Here is a 10,688-nt window from a genome sequence, read left to right on the forward strand (position 1 = left end):
GTTATACCAATATCGGTGTCGACTGTATTTCCATTAAAATGTTGCTCATACGCCCGACACAACGTGCGTGTGGTTAAAAAGGTCACAAATTGTTATTTTTTGTTTTAAGAAAGGGTAAAATTAATTTGTTATCTGACACACGCTATAACAATGTTATAATTTTTTCCTAAAAACATATTTTTTTCAAATGACGAAAATCTGCTACCATTCTTAAGGCGTGATTTCATTGTATACAGGAAAGGTGCCACAGACCTAAACTCAGTGTCAACACCTATCTAAGCAAATGGTTCCAAGCTAAGATAGAGTAGGCAGCGGATTCACTCCAGTAAATTCGCACTACTACCCAGTTTTCGCTTACCGTACTACCGTAGCGTTTTTCAGGTAGAGCTAAACGCCATACGGCCTTCACTATACATTCCGACAGCTTAACTGCTATTAAATCTCTCAAATACAACGAAACAACTTTCAAAGTAGCCATAGAATGCAGATGGATTCTCAATCAACTGGCGTCTAAATGCTCCTTGGCTGTTGTATGCAACTGCATGGCCGACTATTTAGCAACGAAATCGTGGAAAATATGCTTAAGACGTGGGTTGTAAACTCCTGCAAAAACATATTAAAGACTGAACGGATCGAGGACGTAAATAGATACCAGTTGGGCCATGGAACCCACCTGTCAGACTAACAGACAATTCTGTCCATCAAATTATTAAAATTGATGAATCTGGTGAAACGCAACATAAAGCTCTCACTCGACTTGACCGCTCCTCTCTCAGATTAATAGTCGGAATAATAGTTAACCTGGCACTGCCTTATGAGCACGCTTGGTAAGAGGAGGGGATGCCCAACCTCAGCTGCAGAGGCGAGAAAGTGGAGAACATTAAATACTACATAAATCTGTCACAGTCTCGTCCTGGCATGTAATTCCGTTATTTCTAAGGGAAGGATACAAACGCTTATATTTTAGAGTAATGCGGCTCAGAAAGGGTTAAACATAAGTAATTAAATTGTCTCTTAATACAATATGTAGCTCTGGACCTATAGAAATAAGTTTGCACTTTCTTCTAAATTGTCCTATTTAGTTCCTGTAAGCTTAAGTACCATCAAATTATTATTATTTCTAATCTCTCTCTCTCTCTCTCCCTCTTTATCTACTTTCAGGTTTCTGTCGCATGGTCGACGTGAACAACAGTACTAGTAACAATTCTTCAGTGCTCGGCAGTGGGCTGACAAGCGGGCATGCAAGCGCAGGTGGCAGTAGTGCCACAGGTTCCACATCAAACGGTCTAGCAATGAGTGCTGCTGGCGCTGCAAACACTGCTCTCTCTGGCGGTATGACTACAGATCTTTTGAATTCGGGTGCTGGCACGACTGCCGGTGGTGATCGTTTGGACGCGTCCAGTGACAGTGCTGTGAGTTCAATGGGTTCGGAACGTGTGCCATCACTTTCGGATGGTGAGTGGGGCGAGGGCAGCGACTCGGCACAGGACTATCACCAAGGCAAATACGGTGGGCCGTACGACTATAGCTACAATAATAATAACCGTCTAAACGATGGCTCGCGTCAACCGCCCGTTGCCCAGAAGAAACATCAAATGTTCGGCAAACGCTTTCTTAACGAACAGCCTGGTTTGTTGGGTGCTGCGGGTGCAACCGCTGGCAACAATAACAACGCCGGTGTGGCGCCACCCTCAAGCGCAAATTCTCTATTAAATGTTGGTCCTGCACCTTCTATAAAGTATGAGTACGAACCGTATCCAACAGTGCCGGTACTCCAGCCAGGCGGCACCATCGAAGGCGCACTGCGAGCCGACGGCGCTTTAGGGCCGTCGCTTAGCAGCAAAGAGCAACAAGCTTACGAATTGAAATATGGTCCAGTTGCTGCTGACGCAATTGGTGACTACACGCTCGATTTCGCACAGCGGCCACCGCGCACACCGCACGAAGTAGTGCAGCATAATCACACTTACACCCTGCCGCAGGGCACCGGCTCTCTGCCTCGTCCACAAGCGCGCGACAAGAAGCTATCAACGTCATCGTCTAAGTCCTCCAAGTCGCTTAATGCGGAGGACGAACATTTGACACGCGACGAAAAGCGTGCACGCGCTATGAATATACCCATAGCGGTGAGCGACATCATAAACCTGCCAATGGACGAATTCAATGAACGGCTCTCTAAGTATGACTTAACTGAAAATCAACTTTCACTAATACGCGACATCCGGCGTCGTGGCAAAAATAAGGTTGCTGCACAGAATTGCCGCAAGCGCAAACTCGATCAAATTCTATCGCTGGAGGATGAAGTGAAGGAGGTGCGCAGGCGCAAGGAGCAGCTGTATTCGGATCGTGACAGTCTGGCTTTGGAGCGCAAGCGCATATCGAATAAGTTCGCAGCGCTTCATAGGCACATATTCCAAGTGAGTATGATTGCAAAAAAGAGTGAAAGTTTAGCTGAGGAAGAGATGTCGAAGAAGTGGTTGTCGCCTTTAGGCATTGACCTGACTATTTTTGGGTGATTTTCGAAAACTGAAATACATGAATGTTGATTCTTTAACGAAAATTGCTTTAATTAAATTAATTCTTTTTTTTTTCAATTACCAAAATTTGCATTTCCTTATTTCAGTACTTGCGCGATCCCGAAGGCAATCCCTGCTCGACGTCCGAATACACACTGCAGCAGGCTGCCGACGGCTCCATATACTTGCTGCGCAAGTCTGACGCCACAAATAGCGGTGGCAATGCCAGCAATAGCAGCAGCACAAGTAGCAGCAGCAGCAGCAGTAGCAGTAGTGGCGTGAGCGGGCTCTTGAATCACAATGGCATGCCACCGCAGCAACAGCACCAGCATTCAATGCTAAGCTCTGCGACGCATTTACAACAACAACAGCAGTCGCAATCGCTGCATCATCATCATCATCATCAAGCGCAGTCGCAACAACAACAGTTGGCACACATGCATACGCAGCAAGCGCAACAGTCGCAACAGCAACAGCAACAGCAGCAGCAACGACAACACTCGACGCATGCGCATGCGCATCATCATCAAACGCATCAGAAAGATTGAAAATTGTTGTTGCAGCACTATGCGAGTTGGTTTAAAATGCAACAACAGCAGCAGCAGCAGCAACAACAGCACCATCACTATCAACGTCACTACCGCTATCATCTTTACACTCAGCAACAGCAACAGCAACAACAGCAACCAAAACAAACACAGCAACAGCAAAAGCCAGTAAAGCATTTAAAACAGCCGACAATATTGCAGCAGGAACAACAAAAGCATAGGCTACAACAATATACACCTCAATCGCATGCCGCCGAGCTGGAACTCTTTTATCAGCATTCAGCGGCCACAACAACAGCAGCGGCTGCGGCAGCGACATCGCAACAGCAATGCCAATGCGCTCATTGCTACGCGTTTGACTATGTACCGCCGCAGCAAGCGGATGCCAAGGACTTTGAATGGTTGCATGATGTGGGCGCTGTGCCGCCAGCAGCGACAGCATCGATTTCTACAAATTTTTACTTTTATTGATTTCATGGATATTACAGTAATGTAACATTTATGTTGCACTTTCTACTCTTGCTTGCCAGCGGGTTTCGTATTTGTTTTTGCTTCTTTTTTTATTAGTTTTTGTTTACATACCTTCATGCACGCCATGGTAATTATTGGGGCGTGGTAATTCATGATGAAAACACGCTATACACACAGTTACATAATAGGGGAATTCGCTCTTCTCTGTATTCGTTGTAAATATGTTGTGTGATTGTAACTGCATGAACGTGTGATTTGTTGTTGCTAGCGGTACACCAAATACACATGCAACAACAACCACACGCTCGTTCAGTTACACTTACTCAGGATATAGCGAATACAGAGAAGCGCGAATTCCACTAATATAAATAGATAGTGGTGTTGGTTTTTTTTTTGTTGTAAATATAGGAAAATATTAGATATTTTTGCTATACGCACATATTTCAAGAGAGTTCATAAATCCTAGCTTGATTGGGCTAAGAGCCAATTTCACAGTGCGTAGTTAACTCAGAATCAGCAGTTAATTACAGATTTTTGTACTGAAAATCTCTAGTTAACTGCCGATTCTGAGTTAACTACGCACTTTGAAATTGGCCCTAAGTGCGGTCAAATATAAAATTATGTTGCTGATTCGTTGTTCATGCAACCGCTATTCTGTTTTCTGCATTAGAATAACCACAGTTAGTCACTTTCGCGCTTTTATGAAAAAAAAAATTTTAATTGAATTTAAAGTTGTTGAGCACAAATAGTGTTAAGTAAGCATTAATCAAAGCNTAGAATAACCACAGTTAGTCACTTTCGCGCTTTTATGAAAAAAAAAATTTGTAAAAAAAATTTTAATTGAATTTAAAGTTGTTGAGCACAAATAGTGTTAAGTAAGCATTAATCAAAGCTAAATAATGAACTGAGGCAGAACTAAATAAGAATTGAAGAAAGATGAAGTTTTTTCTATAAATGTAGTTTAATATCATGTACTCTGGCTAAACACTGAGTTGAAGCAAATAAAAAAAAAACCAACAAAACGCAAAAAAAAAATAAATAAAAAAGCGTAAAACTTGTGATAAATTTTAATATTTAAACTAAAGTAATTAATGTATAAAGTATTTCATTAACCATTTTGTGCTAAACACAATTACGTGTTTTTACTTTTGATATAAAATTAGTTTAAATAGAAAGTAAAAAATATGTTGATTAATATTTTCCTGTTAATGAAAGACCCTATTAAAAATTCGGGCGCTTTATGGACCTTAATTTTCGAAGGTGGCAGCGCTTTAGTTCATATCATTTTTTTTTGTTTTGCCTATTCAACCGAGGAGTTTTTATAATTTTTGTATTTATAGCTTTGCATGCGTTTGAATAATTTACCACACAAAACAGTCCCGCCCTACGCCGACCCTTGAAATATTTTTTTATTATTATTTTTTTTTAATTAACAAAATGTTATACTGTTATACGTACTTTCATATGTAACAGCAACTTACGAACCGCCTACCTCTGACTTTGAAATAAACTTGTAAAAATAATGATAATTATTTGCACAAACAAATTTGTTGTCGCCACACAAACTTCTTTTCATTTGCTGCACCAACAAAAAATTTTTATCATTTAAGTACTAAAAAATCTGTTGCTCAGCAATTTTGTTATGCTGGGTTTCTACTGGTCTCTAAATAACAAAGTTGTGCATTAATTAAAATCTTTGTCAGTATGTTAGTATGTATGCGTAATTGAATTCGTTCCCGAAAGGCATTTTTAAATGGCACAAAGTTCCACATTAAAAACCAGCTGCAATTGAAGCTAATTTGCTAAAGTTATATAGAATGAAAGCAAGGAACTGCTAAGCAAAATGTTTTCAGACTTATTGCCAACTCCATGTGGATAAATCGTTCTCATAATTTAACAGGCAAAACAAAAACAAATTTGTAAATTATAAGTTTTTAGAAAATTTGTTCACATGGAATTCGCGATAAGGCCGGTTATCTACCTAGTAGAGATGAGAATTCGTTGCAAATTTGATTTGAACTTTCCTAGTATAAACGCTTTTGTTAGAGCTTCCTCTGTCACATGCAATAATATGAACGAGTTCAGTTTTGAGCATGAAAAATAATCTGTGCACTGATACTAAAATTTTTAAACAAATTGCACAAACAAAAACTAAATGGAAAGTATTTTTTAATAGAGTTGTGTACGGCATTAAAATAACAATCATATTAATACGATTCAGCCAGTGTTTTGTCAGGGGGCGCCATGCATGGAAAGCTTAGAAATATCGAAAAAAAACTCTCAAATACAACGAAACAACTTTCAAAGTAGCCATAGAATGCAGATGGATTCTCAATCAACTGGCGTCTAAATGCTCCTTGGCTGTTGTATGCAACTGCATGGCCGACTATTTAGCAACGAAATCGTGGAAAATATGCTTAAGACGTGGGTTGTAAACTCCTGCAAAAACATATTAAAGACTGAACGGATCGAGGACGTAAATAGATACCAGTTGGGCCATGGAACCCACCTGTCAGACTAACAGACAATTCTGTCCATCAAATTATTAAAATTGATGAATCTGGTGAAGCGCAACATAAAGCTCTCACTCGACTTGACCGCTCCTCTCTCAGATTAATAGTCGGAATAATAGTTAACCTGGCACTGCCTTATGAGCACGCTTGATAAGAGGAGGGGATGCCCAACCTCAGCTACAGAGGCGAGAAAGTGGAGAACATTAAATACTACATAAATCTGTCACAGTCTCGTCCTGGCATGTAATTCCGTTATTTCTAAGGGAAGGATACAAACGCTTATATTTTAGAGTAATGCGGCTCAGAAAGGGTTAAACATAAGTAATTAAATTGTCTCTTAATACAATATGTAGCTCTGGACCTATAGAAATAAGTTTGCACTTTCTTCTAAATTGTCCTATTTAGTTCCTGTAAGCTTAAGTACCATCAAATTATTATTATTTCTAATCTCTCTCTCTCTCTCTCCCTCTTTATCTACTTTCAGGTTTCTGTCGCATGGTCGACGTGAACAACAGTACTAGTAACAATTCTTCAGTGCTCGGCAGTGGGCTGACAAGCGGGCATGCAAGCGCAGGTGGCAGTAGTGCCACAGGTTCCACATCAAACGGTCTAGCAATGAGTGCTGCTGGCGCTGCAAACACTGCTCTCTCTGGCGGTATGACTACAGATCTTTTGAATTCGGGTGCTGGCACGACTGCCGGTGGTGATCGTTTGGACGCGTCCAGTGACAGTGCTGTGAGTTCAATGGGTTCGGAACGTGTGCCATCACTTTCGGATGGTGAGTGGGGCGAGGGCAGCGACTCGGCACAGGACTATCACCAAGGCAAATACGGTGGGCCGTACGACTATAGCTACAATAATAATAACCGTCTAAACGATGGCTCGCGTCAACCGCCCGTTGCCCAGAAGAAACATCAAATGTTCGGCAAACGCTTTCTTAACGAACAGCCTGGTTTGTTGGGTGCTGCGGGTGCAACCGCTGGCAACAATAACAACGCCGGTGTGGCGCCACCCTCAAGCGCAAATTCTCTATTAAATGTTGGTCCTGCACCTTCTATAAAGTATGAGTACGAACCGTATCCAACAGTGCCGGTACTCCAGCCAGGCGGCACCATCGAAGGCGCACTGCGAGCCGACGGCGCTTTAGGGCCGTCGCTTAGCAGCAAAGAGCAACAAGCTTACGAATTGAAATATGGTCCAGTTGCTGCTGACGCAATTGGTGACTACACGCTCGATTTCGCACAGCGGCCACCGCGCACACCGCACGAAGTAGTGCAGCATAATCACACTTACACCCTGCCGCAGGGCACCGGCTCTCTGCCTCGTCCACAAGCGCGCGACAAGAAGCTATCAACGTCATCGTCTAAGTCCTCCAAGTCGCTTAATGCGGAGGACGAACATTTGACACGCGACGAAAAGCGTGCACGCGCTATGAATATACCCATAGCGGTGAGCGACATCATAAACCTGCCAATGGACGAATTCAATGAACGGCTCTCTAAGTATGACTTAACTGAAAATCAACTTTCACTAATACGCGACATCCGGCGTCGTGGCAAAAATAAGGTTGCTGCACAGAATTGCCGCAAGCGCAAACTCGATCAAATTCTATCGCTGGAGGATGAAGTGAAGGAGGTGCGCAGGCGCAAGGAGCAGCTGTATTCGGATCGTGACAGTCTGGCTTTGGAGCGCAAGCGCATATCGAATAAGTTCGCAGCGCTTCATAGGCACATATTCCAAGTGAGTATGATTGCAAAAAAGAGTGAAAGTTTAGCTGAGGAAGAGATGTCGAAGAAGTGGTTGTCGCCTTTAGGCATTGACCTGACTATTTTTGGGTGATTTTCGAAAACTGAAATACATGAATGTTGATTCTTTAACGAAAATTGCTTTAATTAAATTAATTCTTTTTTTTTTCAATTACCAAAATTTGCATTTCCTTATTTCAGTACTTGCGCGATCCCGAAGGCAATCCCTGCTCGACGTCCGAATACACACTGCAGCAGGCTGCCGACGGCTCCATATACTTGCTGCGCAAGTCTGACGCCACAAATAGCGGTGGCAATGCCAGCAATAGCAGCAGCACAAGTAGCAGCAGCAGCAGCAGTAGCAGTAGTGGCGTGAGCGGGCTCTTGAATCACAATGGCATGCCACCGCAGCAACAGCACCAGCATTCAATGCTAAGCTCTGCGACGCATTTACAACAACAACAGCAGTCGCAATCGCTGCATCATCATCATCATCATCAAGCGCAGTCGCAACAACAACAGTTGGCACACATGCATACGCAGCAAGCGCAACAGTCGCAACAGCAACAGCAACAGCAGCAGCAACGACAACACTCGACGCATGCGCATGCGCATCATCATCAAACGCATCAGAAAGATTGAAAATTGTTGTTGCAGCACTATGCGAGTTGGTTTAAAATGCAACAACAGCAGCAGCAGCAGCAACAACAGCACCATCACTATCAACGTCACTACCGCTATCATCTTTACACTCAGCAACAGCAACAGCAACAACAGCAACCAAAACAAACACAGCAACAGCAAAAGCCAGTAAAGCATTTAAAACAGCCGACAATATTGCAGCAGGAACAACAAAAGCATAGGCTACAACAATATACACCTCAATCGCATGCCGCCGAGCTGGAACTCTTTTATCAGCATTCAGCGGCCACAACAACAGCAGCGGCTGCGGCAGCGACATCGCAACAGCAATGCCAATGCGCTCATTGCTACGCGTTTGACTATGTACCGCCGCAGCAAGCGGATGCCAAGGACTTTGAATGGTTGCATGATGTGGGCGCTGTGCCGCCAGCAGCGACAGCATCGATTTCTACAAATTTTTACTTTTATTGATTTCATGGATATTACAGTAATGTAACATTTATGTTGCACTTTCTACTCTTGCTTGCCAGCGGGTTTCGTATTTGTTTTTGCTTCTTTTTTTATTAGTTTTTGTTTACATACCTTCATGCACGCCATGGTAATTATTGGGGCGTGGTAATTCATGATGAAAACACGCTATACACACAGTTACATAATAGGGGAATTCGCTCTTCTCTGTATTCGTTGTAAATATGTTGTGTGATTGTAACTGCATGAACGTGTGATTTGTTGTTGCTAGCGGTACACCAAATACACATGCAACAACAACCACACGCTCGTTCAGTTACACTTACTCAGGATATAGCGAATACAGAGAAGCGCGAATTCCACTAATATAAATAGATAGTGGTGTTGGTTTTTTTTTTGTTGTAAATATAGGAAAATATTAGATATTTTTGCTATACGCACATATTTCAAGAGAGTTCATAAATCCTAGCTTGGTTGGGCTAAGAGCCAATTTCACAGTGCGTAGTTAACTCAGAATCAGCAGTTAATTACAGATTTTTGTACTGAAAATCTCTAGTTAACTGCCGATTCTGAGTTAACTACGCACTTTGAAATTGGCCCTAAGTGCGGTCAAATATAAAATTATGTTGCTGATTCGTTGTTCATGCAACCGCTATTCTGTTTTCTGCATTAGAATAACCACAGTTAGTCACTTTCGCGCTTTTATGAAAAAAAAAATTTGTAAAAAAAATTTTAATTGAATTTAAAGTTGTTGAGCACAAATAGTGTTAAGTAAGCATTAATCAAAGGTAAATAATGAACTGAGGCAGAACTAAATAAGAATTGAAGAAAGATGAAGTTTTTTCTATAAATGTAGTTTAATATCATGTACTCTGGCTAAACACTGAGTTGAAGCAAATAAAAAAAAAACCAACAAAACGCAAAAAAAAAATAAATAAAAAAGCGTAAAACTTGTGATAAATTTTAATATTTAAACTAAAGTAATTAATGTATAAAGTATTTCATTAACCATTTTGTGCTAAACACAATTACGTGTTTTTACTTTTGATATAAAATTAGTTTAAATAGAAAGTAAAAAATATGTTGATTAATATTTTCCTGTTAATGAAAGACCCTATTAAAAATTCGGGCGCTTTATGGACCTTAATTTTCGAAGGTGGCAGCGCTTTAGTTCATATCATTTTTTTTTTTTGTTTTGCCTATTCAACCGAGGAGTTTTTATAATTTTTGTATTTATAGCTTTGCATGCGTTTGAATAATTTACCACACAAAACAGTCCCGCCCTACGCCGACCCTTGAAATATTTTTTTATTATTATTTTTTTTTAATTAACAAAATGTTATACTGTTATACGTACTTTCATATGTAACAGCAACTTACGAACCGCCTACCTCTGACTTTGAAATAAACTTGTAAAAATAATGATAATTATTTGCACAAACAAATTTGTTGTCGCCACACAAACTTCTTTTTATTTGCTGCGCCAACAAAAAAATGTTATCATTTAAGTACTAAAAAATCTGTTGCTCAGCAATTTTGTTATGCTGGGTTTCTACTGGTCTCTAAATAACAAAGTTGTGCATTAATTAAAATCTTTGTCAGTATGTTAGTATGTATGCGTAATTGAATTCGTTCCCGAAAGGCATTTTTAAATGGCACAAAGTTCCACATTAAAAACCAGCTGCAATTGAAGCTAATTTGCTAAAGTTATATAGAATGAAAGCAAGGAACTGCTAAGCAAAATGTTTTCAGACTTATTGCCAACTCCATGTGGATAAATCGTTC

General features: G+C 40.9%; 2 protein-coding genes across 2 annotated transcripts; both read left to right on the forward strand.

Annotated features, from left to right (window-relative positions):
* The first annotated feature begins 1,162 nt into the window (after window positions 1-1,162).
* On the forward strand, window positions 1,163-3,196 carry LOC108373288 (segmentation protein cap'n'collar-like). The gene is made up of 2 exons (XM_017629153.1): window positions 1,163-2,417; window positions 2,624-3,196. Exons 1-2 carry the CDS (start codon window positions 1,173-1,175, stop codon window positions 3,062-3,064), a joined length of 1,686 nt encoding a protein of 561 aa, XP_017484642.1. The 5' UTR covers window positions 1,163-1,172; the 3' UTR covers window positions 3,065-3,196.
* A 3,336-nt stretch (window positions 3,197-6,532) lies between these two features.
* LOC108373289 (segmentation protein cap'n'collar-like) lies at window positions 6,533-8,567 on the forward strand. Its single transcript, XM_017629154.1, has 2 exons — window positions 6,533-7,788; window positions 7,995-8,567. Exons 1-2 carry the CDS (start codon window positions 6,544-6,546, stop codon window positions 8,433-8,435), a joined length of 1,686 nt encoding a protein of 561 aa, XP_017484643.1. The 5' UTR covers window positions 6,533-6,543; the 3' UTR covers window positions 8,436-8,567.
* The last annotated feature ends 2,121 nt before the right edge of the window (window positions 8,568-10,688 follow it).

Source organism: Rhagoletis zephyria, unplaced genomic scaffold (genome assembly GCF_001687245.7).
Source record: "Rhagoletis zephyria isolate East Lansing unplaced genomic scaffold, Rhagoletis_zephyria_1.1 Rzeph_scaffold_06553, whole genome shotgun sequence".
Classification (NCBI taxonomy): Eukaryota; Metazoa; Arthropoda; class Insecta; order Diptera; family Tephritidae; genus Rhagoletis; species Rhagoletis zephyria.

Bases quoted from the DNA above. Each gene is read 5' to 3' on its own strand.
- LOC108373288 (XM_017629153.1), top strand. From the start codon at position 1,173: ATGGTCGACGTGAACAACAGTACTAGTAACAATTCTTCAGTGCTCGGC. The intron at 2,418-2,623 runs GTGAGTATGATT...TCCTTATTTCAG, and splicing joins TTCATAGGCACATATTCCAA to TACTTGCGCGATCCCGAAGG.
- LOC108373289 (XM_017629154.1), top strand. From the start codon at position 6,544: ATGGTCGACGTGAACAACAGTACTAGTAACAATTCTTCAGTGCTCGGC. The intron at 7,789-7,994 runs GTGAGTATGATT...TCCTTATTTCAG, and splicing joins TTCATAGGCACATATTCCAA to TACTTGCGCGATCCCGAAGG.